Genomic DNA, 20,348 nt, shown 5'->3' with positions numbered 1-20,348 from the left:
ACTTTAAAGTATGATATTGATGTTCATGTTAGTAGATATTTGGAAAGTGGAACACCCTTTCCAAAAAGAATATACATTTTATTCACATTCTCCTAACTTATTCCAGATATACTGACGCTGTACAAATCTGTAATGAACGAGGTAGTCTCTTCAGAAACAAAACAGCTTCACATGATCAGATTATGCAACATATGGGGCATCATGAACATACCCTGCGAAAAAATTCTGAAAGTTAAATGATGCTTTATTGCAAGATAAATGTGCTCCAATATTATAGACTTAGTTTTTGGGTACTTGCCAGGTTCTTATGGCCTGGATTGGCCACTGTTGGAAACAGGATGCTGGGCTTGATGGACCCTTGGTCTGACCCAGTATGGCATTTTCTTATGTTCTTATTGAGGAAGTGATTAAAAGATGTTTAGAAATTTTAAAAGATATGGGGAAGTAAGCCCCAAGACATAGGACTGTCTGAAAGCAGTCCTAAGCTATAAAAAAAGAGAAAAGGATGGATCAAGAAGCCAACATTTTGCAGAAATCAAGAAATTAGAAGATCAACAAAAATTCAGCCTCCAAAAACTATTAAAACTGGAAAAAGAGAGGGAGGCTCAAGGTGCTATATATGATTCTATTAACCATCAGTTCAACTAACTAAGAAGAACTACTTTGAGCAGGGCAACAAGGCCTCTAAATTACTGACAATTAGGTTAAAAGGAAGGAAATGGTAACATTTACTTTGATTACATGATTTTCATAATCACTTCAAAATTGTATACAATAAAAACAAAAATACATTACAAGCAAATATATAAAAACAAATACAATTAAACTACAAAGCACCTACCATTACTCTAGCTAAAATCCCCAAAACCCAAAGGAATTAAAACTTAAAAGCAAAAATCCCCAGCATTTCATAAACACTTCCAAGGAGATAACAGTTCAAGACCAAAAAGTCCTTCAAAGCATAAAATAGTCTTAGTGACTAATCAAAAACTTTGGAAAAAGCCAAGATATGACCAATTTCCTGAATTTCAAAGAGTTGCCCTCAAGGTACAAAGGCAGTAAACTGCAAGACAAAGGAGCCTAATATTGAAACATAAGCTGTCTTGTGCCTCACAGATAAATTTCCCTTGGAGAGGGCAAATAGGGATGAACTCAAACAATGTGATGGTTGATAAGGGATAAACAAATTAAAAAGATACTCAGGGTCCCTTTAGAAAGTGCTTTACGAGTCAAAAAACTTTAAACATGATTCTACAGTGCATCAGCAGCTAGTGTAGACCTATGAGCACAGGGGAAATGTGATCAAATTTAGAAAGTATGGTTTTTAGTGCACACTAAATAGAAACAAAAATTAAACAAAAATGAAAAATGACATAGAAAAAAAATGAAAAATTTCAGGCTGTACATCCCTAGATTTTGATAACGGGCAGATAACAGATTTTTGTAATATTATCAAGGTAGTAGTACTGAGGCTGCAGATATAAATACTTGTCCAAAACCACCGTCCCAGTATTTTTCCAAAGAACAAAAGCTGTAATCAGATAAAAATAATCTCTGAGAAGTGGAAATAATCTGTGCAATTAAATCCTTGAAGCTAAAGCAGGCACCTAGCCTAGAAGGGTTCACTTCTAGATTCTGGAAAAGATTCAAAGAGTTGTTGGTAAAGACTGTCAGGGTCTTATTTAATTGACCATTAAAGGGTAAGGAGTTATCACTATTGATGAAATTAGCAAACAATAACAATTCCCTAAGAAGAAAAAGAGAAGCCAGTGAGGGGTTTTACAGGTGTACATCATTACTGAATAGTAATGTGAAAATTCTTGTGAAAACATTTTTGTATGTTGCTGTTGTGAACTGCTCCAAATGTTTTTTTATGATGTATGTGGTATATACATTTTTTTATTTAAAGTAAATAAATAAATAAAAAGCAGCAAGACTTGAATGCCTGACACCAGACTTGGTACATAAAGATCAGTAAGGTTTTATTCACTGCAGGCATGAATTTGATAACATAAAAATTCAGGGACAGCAGAATTGCTCAGCTATAACAGGTGTTCTCAGAGGACAGAAGGATGTTAGTCCACACATGTGGGTGACATCATCAGATGGAGCCCGGCATGGAAAACTTTTGTCAGTTTCTAGAAACTTTGGCACACTCAGCAAGCCACTAGCTGTGCATCCACATGGGATCCTTCTTCAGTCTCGTACCAAAGAAGTATGAAAAAATAAAATAAAACATAGGAGAAACCCAACTCCACGGGGTGGCAGGTGTATTTCCTGAAGACTAACATCCTGCTGTCCTAGGAGAACACCTGTTACAGGTAAGCAACTATTTTTTCCTAGGACTAGCAGGATTGTAGTCCTCACATGTGGGTGAATACCAAGTTACAGGCTGCTCCAACAGACACCTAACTGGGTGCCAACAGGCACAAAAACCACGGTGCTGTTGGCAACTGAGGGAGACAGCCTGAACCCAAACAATAGGCCCTAGGCAGGGACAGTTGGGTTTACAGCTGAAAGAGATTTTGATGGACAAATTGGCTGAAGCTATCGTCATCAGCCATCCTTGTCCAAACAGTAGTGAGCAGCAAATGTATGGATAGAACTCGCAAGTAAGCTACCAAAGCTGCCATGGCTCTCACAAAGTGAGCCTTGACACAGCCTCCAAGCTGAAGTCCCACCTGCGCATAGCAGAAGGAAATACAATCTGTCAGCCAGTTTGACAGAGTTTGCTTGGTCACCACAACTCCCAATCTATTCTTTCCAAAAGATATAAAGAGCTGTGTGGACTGCCGGGGGGCCGCTGTGTACTCTAGATAGAAAGCTAAGGCCCTCTTGCAATCCAAACTGTTCAGAGCCTGTTTGCCCTAGTGTGAATGAGGCCTTGGAAATAAGGTGGGCAGAATGGATGACTGATTGAGATGAAAATCAGTCACCACCTTAGGCAGGAACTTGGGGTGAGTACACAGAACCACCTTATCGTGAAAGAATTTTGTGTAGGGTGGATATGTCACCAACACCTAAAGCTCACTAACCCTGCGTGCCAAAGTGACCGCAAACAGGAAAAGAACTTTCCAGGTCAGGTACCTCAGATCACAGGAGTGCAGAGGCTCGAAAGGATCACACATTAGCCAAGCCAATACAACATTGAGGTCACATGACAACAGGAGGTTGCAGGGGACGCTTCAGCTGAAGCAAACCCCACATAAACAGCCCCACTACAGGCTGCACAGAGACAGGTGTACTGCTAACTCCCTAGTGGTAAGCACTGATGGCACTCAGGTGTACCCTGACTGAGTTTGTGTTCAAGCCAGCCTCCGAAAGGTGCCACAAATAGTTGAGCAACTTCGGAGTGGAGCAGGCAAACTGATTCAAGCTGTGACCCGCACACCAGACGGAAAACCTCTTCCACTTGAGTCTGTAAGACTTTCTGGTGGAAGGCTTCCTGGAAGCTCCCAGTACCCAAGACACGTCATCAGAGAGGCCCAGGGACCGCAGAACTATCCTCTCAACATCCAGGCCATCAAGGCTAATGCTCAGGTTCAGGAGGTCCCCAGACTGATTGGTTCTCTGACAGACCAGACCTTCAGACCTGCCTCGGCCAACAAAGGGCCACGAGAATCATGGTCTCCTTGTCCTGCTGAGTTTCAAGAGAGTCTTCATTACTAGCAGAAGTGGAGGATACGTGTACAGAAGACCCTTGCCCCAATGGCAGGCAAAGGCGTCCAAGGCTGATGTTCTGACTCACCTGAACAGGGAGTAGAAGTGGCTTACTTTGCTGTTGCAAGGGGAGGCAAAGAGGTCCACGTCCGGGGTCCCCCAAAGAGGGGAGATGCGATTCACCATTACTGGATTCAGGGACCACTCGTGTGGCCTGAACGCCCGACTCATGTGGTCCACCACCACATTCTCTGTCCTGGCTAGGTACATTGCTCGTCGGAGCATGCCTCACAGAGCCCAGGACCAAATCTGCACCACTTCCTGACAGAGGAAGAACAATGTACCACATTGCCACCTGATTGTCCATTTGGATGAGGACCGAATGGTTAGACAAGCGAGCCCGGAATTCCCTATGTTGGGAATGAAAAAGAGGGTTGACAAGAAAAATTCACTATTTGTGTAACTTTATTGATAAGCAATATCAACAATATTAAGAATTGTTCATGTGGTTTTTTTTGGTTTTTTTTATATAGGGGTGGTCTAATAGAATGTGTAATATATATAAGGAACTAAAAATTATTCAGGTTTGAAAATTTGTACTTCTCTTGTAATTGTTGAAATGAAAAAGAATTCCATTTCATAGTCTGGAGGGGAAATTTTGTAAAAGCCTGCATAAATTTGTTGGTAGATGCAGCGAAGGTAAAGGCTGTCCAGGGAGTAGGGCGGGGTTCACATGGCTAATTCATCCTGCTATCTACAAAAACACCATTTACTATAAGCAAACTTGCTTCCCCCCCCCGGTCAATAAACAGGTTGAATTAGCCATACTCTCTGGAAGTCCCCAGCTTAGGGTTGCTTTCATGCACACACTGTCACCAGATCCATAAGGGATGACACAGTCACAAATTGCGGTTACTCATTTGCAGTGTGCGCAACCCGCAAGTTCCGTGGACAGCCTCGAAATCCAGCTGTATGGTGCAACACTGCCGACACCAGCAAGGCATCTGAAGCCGCTTGTTGGTTGAGACAATAGTGAGTCATGAAGGTATAGATAGAGGACCACATAGCCGCTTTGCAAATGTCCAAAGGCACATTGTAGATGTGCAATAGAAGCTGCAACAGCTCTAAGCTGATGAGCTTTAACTGATGTCATAAGCTGGGCTGAATGCGCTGAATAACAGAACTTCGCTAGTGGCAACCCCGGTGCATTTGGATTAAATGAAAGAAAGAGCAGGGATGCCTGATTACTAGCATGAGTTCTCTTTTTGTAATAGGACAAAGCTCTCTTACAGTACAAGGTGTGAAGCAATCTTTCCCTGTTGCTCTTATGTGACTTTGGAAAAAAGGTAGGTAACGTGATCATTTGGTTCAGATGAAACGCTGAGACAACTTTGGAAAAGAAGAACAGATGTGACCATAGGGTGATTTTATCATGGTAAAATTGCGAGTAAGGGGATAGTGAACTAGGGCTTGAAGTTCAGTGAGAAGAGTTAGTGAAGTCACTGCGACCAGGAACACTACTTTCCAAGTTAAATACTTCATAGGGACAGTGTCCAGAGGTTTGAAAGGTGGAAGCATGAGCTTTTCCAATACCATGATTATATTCCAAGGGATTGGAGGTTTGGAGATTGGTGGTGAAAGCCTCAGAAGTCCCTTCATGAATCGTGATATCAATGGATGGGCTGAAATGGGGAGCCCATCCTTTGGGAAATGATATGCTTCTATCACACTTAAGTGTATTCTGATAGATGGCATTGCCAATCCTGTTGTGAATAGCATATGCAGATAGTCCAACAGCATTTCAAGGGGACAAGAGAATGGGTCTATGCCCTTGTCTCACACCAAAGAAGGTAATGTTGCCATTTTAATGCATAATTTTTCCTTGTGGATGGTTTCCTGGCAGAATCTAGAATGTCTTGCATCCCTGGTGGTAAACAGAAATGGTTCAATATCTTCCTCTCAAGCTCCATGCTGTCAGCCATAGGAATGGAGGAATACATGAGGTGCAGCAGAGTGCCCTCTTCCTGTGTCAGCAGGTCTGCACTTCTGTCTAATGAAATTGGGGGATGAATGGAAAGTTGAACTGGATAGGCCTACCACAGTTGTCTGGATCAGACTGGAGCAATGAGGATGAGATCTGTCTTGTCTGCGATGCATTTTAGTGGATACACATAGATTAGGTCCCCCACCCAGGGAATGAGGAACACATCCTGCGCAAATCTTCCAGGGCTTGGGTAGATTGAGCAAACTCTTGCTAGCTTTCTGTTGCTGTCTGTCTCAAAGAGGTCCATGCATGGTGTGCCCAATGCCACAAAGACTGCTACATTCTGATGTAGAGACCACTCGTGGATGTGAAAGATCCTGCTGAGCCTGTCAGCTTCAGTTTTCACCACTCCAGGAAGGTAGGATACCTGCAGCATTATCAAGCGCGCATTCGCCCATTCTAGAATCTGAACCGCCTCTCTGCACAGCATCCTGGAACCAGACCCTCCTTCCTAGTTTATTTAAAACATAACTACTTGGTTGTCTGTATGTATCATCACAGTCTTTCCCTGAAGATGAGGTGCAAATGGGTGAACTGTGTTCTTTATTACCCTCAACTCCAGCAGGTTGATCTGAAAGTCTTCTCCACCGAAGACCATAAGCTCTGTGTTTTCTGATTTCGCAGATGAGCACCCCAACCCCTTGTGCATGGGGCTGCGAAATGGAGCACCCATCATTAAGACTGATAGGGATAGCTACCATGTTATGTCTATCTTCAAAGCTCGAGTCATAGCCACCCTTTTGGACATTAGTTGGTTGTACTGGGACCATTGGGCCTTGAGCCCCCATTGTAGGCATCACATATGAAAGTGAGTGTGCAGGACGAAGAAAAGTGCTGCCACCATATGTCCCAGCAGGGTGAGAACTTGTCGTGCTGTGCGATGTGACTGTTTCAACTGGAGAAGTAGAATGAAAAATGTCTGGGCTCTTTCGGTGGGAAGAAATGCCTTGCACAGAATTGTATTTATCTTTGCTCCTGTGAATTGTAGCACTTGCGTTGGCTAGATGTTGGACTTCTCATAGTTTATTATGAAGCCCAAGTTCTCCAGGCAGACTATCATTTTAACTAAGTGCATTTGGAGAATTGTGAATTGTGGAAAGTCAAGAAACAAATCATCTAGATAAGGAAAGACCCTTATTTCCTTTCTTCTTAAGTGGGCCACAGTACAGCCAGACATTTTGTAAAGACTCTCGGGGCCAACGAGAGGCCAAAGGGGAGGCCAATGTTGGCTATTGACCTGAAAAAAACACAGGTAGTGCCAGGAAGATCAGTACATTCGGATGTAGAAGTAAGCATCTTTGAGATCCAGTGAGCACATCCAATCATTGGGCTGGAGGAATTGTAGGACGGACTTGAGATATGTCATCTTGAATTTCTGCCTCCAAATACACTTGAGGGCACGCAAGTCCAAAATTGGATGGAGATCTCCATTCTTTCAGGATGAGAAAATATTGGAAATAAAACCCTTTGCTGAGCTTGTGCTGAGGTAACATTTGAGCTGCTTGTTGATGAAGCAAAGAGTGTACCCTCCTGTTGTAAAAGCATATTGTGTGCATGATCCCGAAACAAAGGAACAAGGTACGAGAGTGGAGAGTTCCTCTTAAAGTTTAGCTTGTACCCATTGCAAACTATACTCAATGGTCCAATATGATGGAATCCCAGGAATGGTAGAAATGGAATATTCTGCCCCCCACTGTTAAGGGTAGCTGTGGCCAAACTCTGTTCGTGTCCTTGCTGCTGCTTGTGTGTTCATTGGCTTCTTGGGTGGGCTCTGGATTGGGCTTGCTGCCTGTTGTCTAGGGGGTTGGTATGCCGGAGGTCTGTAGGACATGTACAGCTCTCGTATGGACGCCACCATAATCTTAGAGTAGAATTGAACTTCAAGGGGGAAGCGAGAGAAGACCGCTACATTTTGCTCCTTTAGTTGTGAGACGGTCTCTCGCAGCTTATCCCCAAACAGGTTGTCCCATTTACAGGGTAAGTCCACTAGTTTTTCATGGACATCTTCCCGTATAGCACTGGCACAGAGCCAGGCTATCCTGCAGGCTGCTACAGAAGTAGTTGACATACGAGCCGAAATCTTGAAGGCCTCATAAATGGTTCTGAGCAGATGGCATAAGCCCTCTTCCAGATCTGTTAAGGGTTGAGAGAAACCTGGTCTCCATACGCAGTTGAAATGTGCAGTTTGAGGTTTTGTGATTTTCTCACGTGGAATTTACTTCCAAATTCATCCAGGTACTTGTCCTTGACTGGAAGTGTGTTTGAATGCCACAGTGGCTTCTTAGATTTTTTCTTATGGTCGATTCTACGACCATGGAAGCATGAGGAAGCTGTACTGGACTACAATGATGTGATTTTCTCATGTGGAATTTCAGGTCTATCTTGCAAGAGATCGGCTGCCCTGAAAATGGGAACTCTCAAGATTTACCCATCATAGAAACATAGAAACATAGAAATGACGGCAGAAGAAGACCGAATGGCCCATCCAGTCTGCCCAGCAAGCCTCACACATTTTTTCTCTCATTCTTATCTGTTACTCTTAGCTCCTTGTTCTATTCCCCTTCCACCCCCACCATTAATGTAGAGAGCAGTGATGGAGCTGCATGCAAGTGAAATATCTAGCTTGATTAGTTAGGGGTAGTAGGGGCAGTAACCGCTGCGATAAGCAAGCTACACCCATGCTTATTTGTTTTACCTAGACTATGTTGTACAGCTCTTGTTGGTTTTTTTTTTCTTCTCCCCTGCTGTAGAAGCAGAGAGCCATGCTGGATATGCCTTGAAAGTGAAGTATCAGGCACATTTGGTTGGGGTAGTAACCGCCGTAACAAGCCAGCTACTCCTCGCTTTGTGATTGCGAATCCTTTTTTTTTTCTTCACCCCTGTCGTTGAAGCTATGCAGGATATGCGTGAAGCATCAGTTTTTTGTTTTTGTTTTTTTTTTTTTTTTTTTCCCCCTGCCGTTGAAGCAGAGAGCTATGCTGGAAATGCGTGATGTATCAGTCTTTCTCCCATGCCGATGCAGCAGAGAACCATGCTGGATATTCATGGAAAGTGAAGTATCAGGCACATTTGGTTTGGGGTAGTAACTGCCGTAACAAGCCAGCTACTCCCCGCGTTTTGAGTGCGAACCCTTTTTCTTCTCCTTTGCCGTTGTAGCAGAGAGCTCTGCTGGATGTGTGAAGTATCAGTTATTCTTCTCCCCTGTCATTGAAGCAGAGAGCTATGCTGTATATGCATTGAAAGTGAAGTATCAGGCATATTTGGTTTGGGGTAGTAAACGCCGTAACAAGCCAGCTACTCCCCTCTTTATGAGTGCAAATCCTTTTTTCCATTACCTCTTGCTGTTGAAGCTTAGAGCGATGTAGGAGTCACAGTAAGCATGTGTATGTTTATTTAATAAGGGTATTGTGTCAATAGCCATCATTCTGGCGAGTCACCCACTCTTCATTGGCGGCCTCTTGACTTTATGGATCCGCAGTGTTTATCCCATGCCCCTTTGAAGTCTTTCACAGTTCTGGTCTTCACCACTTCCTCCGGAAGGGCATTCCAGGCATCCACCACCCTCTCCGTGAAGAAATACTTCCTGACATTGGTTCTGAATCTTCCTCCCTGGAGCCTCAAATCGTGACCCCTGGTTCTGCTGATTATTTTCCTACGGAAGAGGTTTGTCGTTGTTTTTGGATCATTAAAACCTTTCAAGTATCTGAAAGTCTGTATCATATCACCTCTGCTCCTCCTCTCCTCCAGGGTGTACATATTTAGATTCTTCAATCTCTCCTCGTACGTCATCCTATGAAGATCCTCCACCTTCCTGGTCGCCCTTCTCTGTACCGCTTCCATCTTGTCTTTGTCTTTTTGTAGATACGGTCTCCAGAACTGAACACAGTACTCCAGGTGAGGCCTCACCAAGGACCTGTACAAGGGAATAATCACTTCCCTTTTCTTACTTGATATTCCTCTCTCTATGCAGCCCAGCATTCTTCTGGCTTTTGCTATCGCCTTGTCGCATTGTTTCGCTGTCTTCACATCTAGAATCACATGTCTTCACATCTAGAATCACATCTAGAATCACATGCAATGATAACGTGGTAGGCTCTGATGGGACACCAAATATCTTTAAGATCCCCATTACCTCAGCTGTAGGATCTGATAACCTCTTTGTCTACAGTTTCAAGATGGAACCTCTGTTTTCAATAAATTTGGAATATGTTAGGTCTTCTGGGGGCGACAAAGGCTCTGGTGGATCTTTTAGGGAGTCAGATGGAATTTCCATTGAAGTGCCCGGGGAAGTCAGAGGAGACTCTTGCAGTTCCATATCCGGTTCTGGAGAGAATCGCGGGTCCAGCTATTCTTATTCCTGTGGACTACTGTTTCCCTGAATTGAAGAATAGGGAATCTGCGATGGGGTGAACCCCTCCTCCAATGTACTGGGCATGGGTGCCACTCCCCCTCTAATGATACAAAGAGCGTTTGCAGAAGAGGAGATATCTGAGTCATGGCTTGTGATGCTGTTCCTCCACACCCCCCCCCCCCCCCCCCACGTAGAGAATGTGCCTTCTGTGAGGTGGCAGATGTATCCCTCGGTGGACACATATGTGATGCAGGTTTTTCACTGGATTTTTTAGTCTGAGCTAGAGCAGTCAGTAAAATGGAGGAATCTGGTCATCTGTAGTGCTCAGATGGTTTTTGTTCCTTGTGGGATGTTTTATGCCTCCTTATTAGAAGTTCTTGTAATTGAAGCAACTTTTTCGCATTGACACAGAAATGATGTCAGAATATATCTTCTGGGAGGTTGTGGAGGATCCACCAGAACGAGTCCACAAGGGAGAATATTACTTCCGCTATATCTGAGGCACTGGAGCCCAACAGTCTTCAGGCAGGAGCACAATTTGTGTATCCCATTTTTGCTCTTTTGGAGTCTTGAGGAACAATTCTGTGAAGACTTGTAACTGGGCGGTTGAGTGGAAGCCTGATCACTCTGAAGCCTCCCGTGAGTCGACACTTACTTGGGGCGCACCAAATGCATCGTAGAATGCTGCTATTTATGCAGTGTGTGTGTCAATCATTGCTTGTGCATCGCAGATGCCCAAAGGCATTTTTCCTAAGACGCTTGTGTCGAGGTGTGTGAAGTCAGCGTCGTGCATCATGGTGCACATCGTGCACCAAATGCGTGATATGCTCCTGGTGCAACCCAGAATTATTGCAGCCAGTGTCGTGCTTCAGATTCATCCAGTTATATTATGTACTCCTCTTATGTTGTGATTTTAGTAAACTTTTATAGCTATTATAGTTACTCTCTGCTCTGTCCTCTTAACTACGTCCCTTCATCTCTCCCTCAGCCTCTCTCGCTCCTGGCCCACTTTTCTTCCCCTTTTCTTGCCTGCTCCTCTCTCTATGTAATTTTCCTTTGAGTTAATTATAAACCGGCGTGATGTGTTCTATGAATGTCTGTATATCAAAAGTTCATAAATAAATAAATAAATAATACACTGAGGCATCTTCTGACTCTGGACACTGTTCTTGGACGACCAAGCATTTTCCATCAATACACTGACTTTGTATGTTTTGTTTTGGGTTTTTTTAGTGGTCCGAGACACTTAAGGCACTCTGGGAGCTTTGCCCACCTGGCTCTGCTTGCAATGACTCTCTGAAGACTGCATCAGTCCTACTAATGATACACGCTTCTCTTGGGTGATGCGCTGCATCTTGGGCCCACTCGACGAGTGGAATAAATAGTGTTCCAATGAAGTGGCATAAAGCGCAGTCACCTTCTCTTAACTTGACGATTTTCGCCAGATGCTGTTGCTGAGCACTCTGTGACATCCTGCTAGAGTTGCAGCGTGTTGACTGGTCGTGGTCAGGCCCCAGGCATAAGTAGCAGTAATTATGTCAACTTCTAATGAGCATAATTTTGCCACATTGACAGTATTTATACCCAGGAGTTTTAGGTATCATAAAAGCACTGAAAGATGTTGTTGTGGGTTCATACAATGTGAAAGAGAAGAATTTAAGCGAGGAGCGACATTGCGGAAGGGATAGAAGGTAAAGTTTATCTATTTGCGAAGATACTAAGATCTGCAACAGAGTGGGCATGCTGGAAGAAGTAAAGAAAATAAGACGTGATTTAAAGAAGCTTGAACAGTTGTTGAAGATATGGCAGCTGGGATTCAATGCCAAGAAGTGCAGAGTCATGCAACTGGGGTGTGGTAATCCAAAAGAAATGTATGTGATGGGGGTTGAAAGGCTGTTGTACACGGACCAAGAGAGGTACCTTGGGGTAATAGTGGCTAAAGATCTGAAGACAGTAAAGCAATATGACAAGGTGATAGCTAAAGCCAGAAGAATGTTGGGCAGCATAGAGAGGAAACACCAGTAAGAAAAAAAAAAAAAAAAAAGGTGATAATTCCCTTGTATAGCTCCTTGGTGAGGCCTCACGTGGAGTACTGTGTTAGGTTCTGGAGACCGTATCTCAAAAGGGACAGTCAGGATGGAGGCGGTCCAGAGAAGGGTGACAAAAATGGTGGGATGTCTCCATCAAATGACTTATGAGGAGAGGTTGAAGGACCTAAATACATATACCATGGAGGAGAGGAGGTGCAGGGGAAATATAATACAGACATTCAGATACCTGAAAGTTTTTAATGATGCATAATCAACAAACCTTTTCTGTTGGAAAGAAATCGGTAGGACTAGGGGTCACGAAATAAAGTCAAAGGAGGACAACTCAGATGAACATCAGGAAATATTTCTTCACGGAGAGGGTGGTGGATGCCTGGAATACTGTTCCGGAGGAGGTGGTGAAGACAAAAGCAGTGAAAGAATTCAAAGGGGCATGGGGTAAATACTGAGGATCCCTAAAGGCTAAAGGATGAAAAAGGAGGAAAAAGTGCATGGAGGTAACTTGCTGGGGCAGCAGATACTACCCTTAACCAATAAGTCTTCATACTGTTGATGCAACTCCATCATTGCTCTCTGCTTCAACGGTAGGGGGAAGACAAGAAAAGGGGAATTGGTTTCAGGCAGCAACCAACAAGGACCCTGACCTTTATGGTCTAGGAAAATAATTAAGTATGGGGTAACTTGCTGATACAGCTGTTACTACCATTATCCAATAAGCCTGATACTTTTGATGCAACTCTAACAATGCTCGCTGCTTCAATGGCAAGAGTTAACGAGGAATTGGATTTAGACAGTAAGAAACAAAGGCTCTGAAAAACCTGAGAAACTGATAAGTATGGGGGTATAACCTGTATGGCAAGGTGGGTGCTGCCGTGGGCTTGCTGGGCAGACTGGATGGATCATTTGGTCTTTCTGCCATCATTTCTGTTTCTATGAGAAGGAGAGAGAAGTGTTTCCACACAGCCGATGAGCTGCATGGAAAAAGAAAACTGAGGACAAGTAGTAATCACGTGGGAACAGTGACACAGGGCAAAGCTTTGTATTCTTTGAGAGAAGCTCTGCCCAGTGCCACCCAGAGGACGTCATCTAGAAAGCATGGCTAATTCAGCCTATTTATTGATGGGAGAAAAGGAGTGAGGGAGGGAGGAAGTCGAAGGGGGAAAAGGGTGAGAGAAGGGAAGTGAGGGAAGGAAGATGAGAGTGTGTGTGAGGGGTGGGAGATGGGAGGTGGCAGGAAGGGACAGATGAAAGGTAGGGTGGGGAAAGTGGAGAGAATGAAAGGGAGTACAAGAGAGAGGGTGAAGGAAAGTGGAGGGACATAGAGAGCAAGAATATATGGGGAGGTGGGAGTGAGAGAAACCATGTGCCACAAAACATACCACCCTGCCATTCACACACACTTCTCCACTCCTCCAATGGTAGAGTTCCTGGGGATGGGGCAGGGTTGTCAACGTCCTAGAAATATTTTTACTGTTACCCTGTCTGGCCACACCTCTGGGATGGGAACAAAGGGCAACATCTAGAAAGCTAGGTACACAAATGCTCATAGTATGAGAAATAAGGCAACATATGTTACCAATGTAAACAGCAGGACAAAGCATTCATACAAGTGGGTAAAATCACTAGATGGCACCGACACAGAATATGATCTCTCAGAGCTCAGAAAGACATGGAATGATTCTCCTATGAGGAAAGGCTAAAGAAGTTAGGGCTGTTCAGTTGGATGAAGTCATGACTGAGGGGGGATATGATAGAGGTCTACAAAATCATGAAATGTCTTGAACAGGTTAAAGTAAATCTGTTATTTACTCTTTCAGATAATAGAAGGACTAGGGAGCACTCCATGAAGTTATCAAGTAGCTCATTTTAAACAAATAAAAAAAAATTATTTTTCACTCAACACATAGTTAAGGTCTGGAATTCATTACCAGAGGATGTGCTTACAGCTGTTAGTGTAACTAGGTTTAAGAAAAAAAGAGTTGGATAAGTTCCTAGAGGAAAAATCCATAAACTACTAATTAATAAGCAATAGTAGCTTGAGATATATTTAATGTTTAGGTACTTATGACTTGGATTGGCCACTGTTGGAAACAGGGTGCTGGGCTTAATGAACCCTTGGTCTGACCCAGTATGGCATTTCTTACGTGGTTTACAATAGTAAAACATACATAAAATAAAGCATTAAAACTTAAGTTCTGACCGATACTGATGCCAAGTGGACAAAGAGTGAACTATATGGGTTAGGGTAATCATTCTTTGTAATGGAAGGAAAACCTTTCCTTTTTTGGTAACCAAGCACACCCCTATGAACTTCAATCGACGCGACGGGGTCAGATAGGATTTCTGGAAGTTCTCAAAACATATGAATTGTCATGTTGGGTCAGATTAAGGTCCAGTGAGCCCAGCATTCTGTCTAAGACAGTGGCCAATACCTAGCAGATTCCATAAAGTAGATCTAAGTCATGTTATTCACTCTCACGGATAGCAATAGCTTTCTTTAGTCTTCCTGGTTAATAAGTTTTATGGACTTTTCCTCCAGGAACATGTCCAAACCTCTTTTACACCCTGCTATGCTAGTTGCCTTGACCATGTCCTCTGGCCGATTTCACAGCTTGGTAGTGCACAGAGTAAAAAATGACTTCTTCATGAGGAAGAATGGTGTTGAGGGAATTCATCCTGAACTTTTCATTTCTGAGATATGTTTAGGTTTTGAAGTCCAGAATCAAGCAGATATCTCTTGAATTTTGTTAGGATAAGAAAATCTCTCGAGCAGAACCATATGCCTATTTCCAAGATTAGGAATGGCTATATCACCTCTGCTTTTAATATAAAAGTATATACCTCTTCTTTTAGAGCTTGTTCTTTGCCTGGGAAAACTGAATGAGCATGTGATGGAGTGAGGGAAGAGAGCTTGAATGTTCAACATTATCTCACACAAATTATCTTGAGGACCTGTCTGTGGTGATGAGAGTCCATCAGCAGTGAAAAAAGAAAGAAAGGCTTTCAATTTCCTGAAATGCAGGTAGTCATTTTCTAACTTCAGTGATTCAGAAACCTCATTCCATAAAGTTGGACCCACTACTTGAAACATTCTTTCACAAGAATCACTTAACCGGACTTGCTTATGTGTGGATACAACCAGAGGTTGTCTAGAGGAAGATTGAAGCAGGCGCACTGAGCTATATTTCGGCAATCCTGGGAAAGAGAGGCAATGAACTATGAATAGATTTGGAAACTGACAGGATTTTGAATTTAATTCGCCAGAGAACTGGGAGCCAATGTAGTTTTATCAGTTCAGGTGTTATATGGTCGCGTCTAGAATAACTGGAAATAAGATGAGCCAGAGAGTTTTGTATTAACTGAAGAGCCTTCAGAGAGGATTTCAGAAGACACACAAAGAGTTACAGTTATCTACTGAACTGAGATCAAAAGACTAAGTGACAATCTGAAAGTCCATACTATTCAAGAATTGGGTTTTATGTACACTGTGATTCCTTTGCTCATTTCCTTTAAACACTGTAATTCAAACTGAGGCTTAGGATTCCTGCTCAACTCAAACAGTGAGGCTTGGTCAGGATATCTCACAGTATCCTATGAAGCTGTAAGACTAACACCTTGCAGTGCTATTGATCAGAAAGCTATTTTGTGCCCAGCTGGTCCTTGAGAGTCCACAGAAAATTATCCCTGAAGTTGTTGGAACTATCCAGTCTTGGCTGGGAATACAGAGACACCATGTCTATGACAAGGCCCTGTTTCACCTCTACATGTCTTCAAGAGGACGGCCCTTTCCTGAACCTCCCAGGCACTAAGTATCATGAGAACTGTGTGACCTGTATGGTGTCTCAGGAGATAGCTTGCAGGCAGGATACTTGCCCAGAAGTAAATAGGAATCCAAATGGCAGGTGGGAGTTTGCCATTGTAGGGGCATGTATACAGGTGGCTCTGGGCAGAATTTGGCAGACTCTTCTAAGTTACCACAGGATTAACCCTGAATGGTTGTTAGAAGTAGTGCTAAGGTGTTAACAAATACAGAGAATCTCTAAGGAATAGGAAGAGACTATAAAACTTGAGCAAAAGATGTGGATGGGCAGACTGGGCAGACCGTATGATCTGTATCTGCCAGCATGTTCTATATATAGAAGTAAGGAGGTGGTCATCTTTGGTTTAATAAAACTGAAAAAGAGAAAATCCCTCACCAATTCCTGAATTCCTCTTTTTTGTGTAGATTCAATTTATGTCGCTTGTGGCAGGGTAATGCACTGCCAATGTCACGATCTTTCAGAGATAGGGTGGGTCCTGAACAGTCAAATAGTTTGCAGATCATTCAAAAGCAGCATGAGGGCAGGCCAGAGTTTTCTTTGAAAACCATGCCTACATTAGCATGCATTCTGCCTTATTTTCTGAAACTATATAAGCAGCTTTTCAGGAATGGAAGACAATGCTTTCCACTATAGAAGATTTTTTTTACCCATAACCTCCCTTAAACTGTCGGACAATCACTAAAAGCTCTTTAGTGTCAAACATCTGTTCTAGTTCAAGAGGTATTATGGATAAGAAAGCTAACCAGCACAAAAAATATTTCAGCTATTTTTTTTTAATTTACATTCTGTGTAGTTTCCAAAAACAGTCATAATTATCATGTCGTCTCATTATTCAGGTTCTGAATTCATTCAGCTAAAAGGTGGTGACTAATAGACCACATCATGACTGACAGTGTCTATTTTAACTATGAGAATAGTGTCTGAATAATAAGGAATCTTGCTACAAATTATAAATCCAGAAAATAATGAAAGTCCGGTTTAACAATGGATGTCAATTTTTCCTTTTGAAAATTTTTTTTACCCATAATCCCTCAACTGAAGGATTATTACCGAAAATCACTGTGATTCTACACTTTTTATTCTAGTTCAAGAAAAAGAAAACAGACAGAAAATATGTTCCTTATTTCCAAAATCCAGTATTTTATGTAGTTTCCAAAAATAACCTAAAGTGGAGCCACCTTGCTAAAAATCACTTTAATTCCATAAATTGTCTCCACTTAAGAGTTTTTGGGCTAATGTTACCCTATATCCATATGAGCTCTGCACCACTGGAAAGCCCTTGTTATGCTGAAAAAAACCAAACATATGATTTGCCTATAAAAACATGAATAAGTTATTGTGGTTTGAACATTTTATTGGAAGGTGAGAGGCAGGGAGGATTCACACCCAAAATTCCTTGGGGGGCAGGAAGGCTACAAATCCCTAGACAGTGAAAGGATTAATATCTAAATAATTTCAACTCCTACCTAGATGTAAGCGAAGACTTAAAAGAATAACAAGAAATGTCAGTGCTCCTTCCAACATAGACCTCTCATGTTCCAAATCAAGGACTGTATTTTGGTGCTGGGATGCCATTGTTAACAAATCTACCACTTTGAATCTATGAGAGATAAAAGAAAAAACAAAAATCAAAACTACCATCAATCTTTACTAAAAAAAAAAAAATACAAATCTGAAAACTAAGAACAAATGATGATTTCAAATACAGATATATTTAATTTCTACAGTTCTCTAACTACATTTAAAAAATTTTTAAAAAACGATTTTACAAAAAGGTGTTCCCTTTTTAAAGCAGCTGCTCAATTAACTGAAAACAAATGTCAGCTACCATGAACATGCACTTGAAGCCAGGCCAAACAAAACCACATGTTGTGAGGAATGTAGGATAAGCACATTGTGCAGGTCCTTCAGTCACTTTCACTTCCTCCCCTTTGCTAAGCCAATCTTAGAACATGCAGTGAATGCTGCAGGCTGCCTACTAGTCTAAGCTGGCAAAGGAGAGCTAAAAACAGCATGCATCTAGTAGAGGTTAGATTTATAACTTTACATTATTTCTCTTAAATTTTATTTACTGCCAGCAGCAATAGGCATCTTATACTTTAAGGATACCACAGACTAATTCTTTAATGTCTGCAGAGAATGAAGAATGAATGGTGTCTACAACATAAAGGTGAAAATAAAGTACAGTGTGAACAGTAAACAGGGAAGAACAATAAATATTCCATTTTACTGGCATTTTATTACAGAGGATTTCAACTCCTGCTGTAAATGGTGATTCACTTATTCACCCTTGCCCTCACCTTTCAAACACAGAGGAAATAAAGTAGTCTGGGTCAAGCCGAGAAGCACAGACCTGTGGGGGAAAAAAAAAAAAAAGGTAGCATAAGCATGATTCAGCTTCCAACCCAAGGGGCATTTCTGCAACGTAAGGCCTGAGAAAATGAGAAAGATTTAACTTGCCTGCAACAGATAAATGTCTGGATCGATCATGGAATTACAGAAGTGTGATTGTACATATGTCATGGCCTGTCCTTTAATCTGAAGGCCATTTCTCACCCACATGTTACTATGGATTTCAGACAAGCTTGCCTATGAATAAAGAACAAACAAAAGTTAAAACAGGTGTTCTGCTAACACTAAGCTTATACTTTTCTATGGTTTAATACTAGTCCACTGTAATTCACATGTTTAGTGTATGCTAAAAGAACTGTTAGTTTTTAGTATGTTGATTTTAAAACCCAAGGTAAATTGTGGAGTAGCAGTTACAACCCTAATAGCAGTGGATTTCAAAGAAGGCATTGGGATAACCTGCATGGAATGACCATGGTTGAAAACCAAATTTCAGTGAGCATGGGGAGGTCAGATATTTTGGATAATGGCTTTGCTAGCTCTATGTATTATAATTATTAGAAACCTTGGTAACAAGATATGGAAAGGAATTTTGGGTGCTGGATTTAGTGCTGACCTTGTAACTGCATTGGCTGCCTGTTTAAGAGCATATCAAATTCAAAAAGTCCAATTCTTGATATTCAAAACCCCTATGATGGGGGTTGCCAATTTATCTGACACAAATAATAAAGCCTTATGAGTCTTCAAGGCATTTGTACTCCTTGCAGAAAGCCCTTCTAGAGTGCCCTGGCCTTAAGGATATACGTTTATCTGTTACGTAAGCCATGGTTTTTAGTTATGTTGGGTCAAAATTGTGGAGGTGAGATTGGAGTCTGAATACCTAAAATTTAGAAAACACATGAAGACCTGGTTGTTTTCATTAACGGATTGATTCAGTCTTAGTTAACCTATTATTGGTGTGTCTGTTGGGGGTCAGGTTGATTTAACTTGACTGTTTATTCCAGTCTACCCTGTTTCCCCGAAAATAAGACAGTGTCTTATATTAATTTTTGCTACCAAAGATGCACTAGGCCTTATTTTCAGGGGATGTCTTATTTTTCCATGAAGAAGAATTCACAGTGGTCCTGCTGCCGGGGCCTCTTCCTCTTCTCGGGCCACAGCGGCCCTGCTGCCGGGGCCTCTTTCTCTTCTCGGGCCACAGCGGCCCTGCTGCCGGGGCCTCTTTCTCTTCTCGGGCCACAGCGGCCCTGCTGCCGGGGCCTCTTTCTCTTCTCGGGCCACAGCGGCCCTGCTGCCGGGGCCTCTTTCTCTTCTCGGGCCACAGCGGCCCTGCTGCCGGGGCCTCTTTCTCTTCTCGGGCCACAGCGGCCCTGCTGCCGGGGCCTCTTCCTCTTCTCGGGCCACAGCGGCCCTGCTGCCGGGGCCTCTTCCTCTTCTCGGGCCACAGCGGCCCTGCTGCCGGGGCCTCTTCCTCTTCTCGGGCCACAGCGGCCCTGCTGCCGGGGCCTCTTTCTCTTCTCGGGCCACAGCGGCCCTGCTGCTGGGGCCTCTTTCTCTTCTCGGGCCACAGCGGCCCTGCTGCCGGGGCCTCTTCCTCTTCTCGGGCTGCTGCAATGATTTGCGGCGGCCCGTAAGCGCTTCTCTTCTGCACGTGCTGATGCTCCTTCTCCTTCCTGCCCACGCGGCTCCGGCAACGCTTACTTCCGGGGTCGCGCAGGCAGGAAGGAGGAGGAGCATCAGCGCGTTTGAACGCGATCATTTTCTTCGGGCCGTGGTGATGTGAGTTCCACCACGGCCCTGCCGATCTGCCTGCTACATGCGTGTCACTGACGGCCGCATGAGCCTCCCTGCGCCCCGGGGGCATTGGCTCCCCTCGGGATACCACTGCTCGCGGCGCCCCCTACTGTAATACCGTACTTTGGCTGGAAACTTTATACCGGTACAGTACGGTAATTTAAAAAAATGCAAGCTGCGTCTACGGTAAGAAGCATCCATGAAGCGTTAGGCACGCGCAACCCATTTTACTGTATAGAGCACTATACAGTATCCTGGGTACGCTGGCCTAACGCTTCACG

The 20,348-nt window shown here is 43.1% G+C and overlaps 1 protein-coding gene across 8 annotated transcripts in view; it reads right to left on the bottom strand.

Moving 5' to 3' along the window:
• Positions 1 to 20,348, bottom strand: part of UBR3 (ubiquitin protein ligase E3 component n-recognin 3) — a 672,099-nt gene that overhangs the window by 456,499 nt on the left and 195,252 nt on the right. For all 8 annotated transcript variants that reach the window (XM_029605729.1, XM_029605732.1, XM_029605733.1 and 5 more), the window contains exons 14-16: positions 18,385 to 18,513; positions 18,225 to 18,277; positions 17,391 to 17,524 (exon numbers count right to left, since the gene is read on the bottom strand). In XM_029605729.1, coding sequence (XP_029461589.1) covers positions 17,391 to 17,524; positions 18,225 to 18,277; positions 18,385 to 18,513 — 316 coding nt within the window. The remainder of the gene's footprint in view (positions 1 to 17,390; positions 17,525 to 18,224; positions 18,278 to 18,384; positions 18,514 to 20,348) is intronic.

The sequence above is a fragment of the Rhinatrema bivittatum genome, chromosome 6 (assembly GCF_901001135.1).
Source record: "Rhinatrema bivittatum chromosome 6, aRhiBiv1.1, whole genome shotgun sequence".
In the NCBI taxonomy this organism is placed as follows: domain Eukaryota; kingdom Metazoa; phylum Chordata; class Amphibia; order Gymnophiona; family Rhinatrematidae; genus Rhinatrema; species Rhinatrema bivittatum.
Note: the sequence above shows the minus strand (reverse complement) of the source record. Positions and strands in the feature narration are given on the sequence as shown.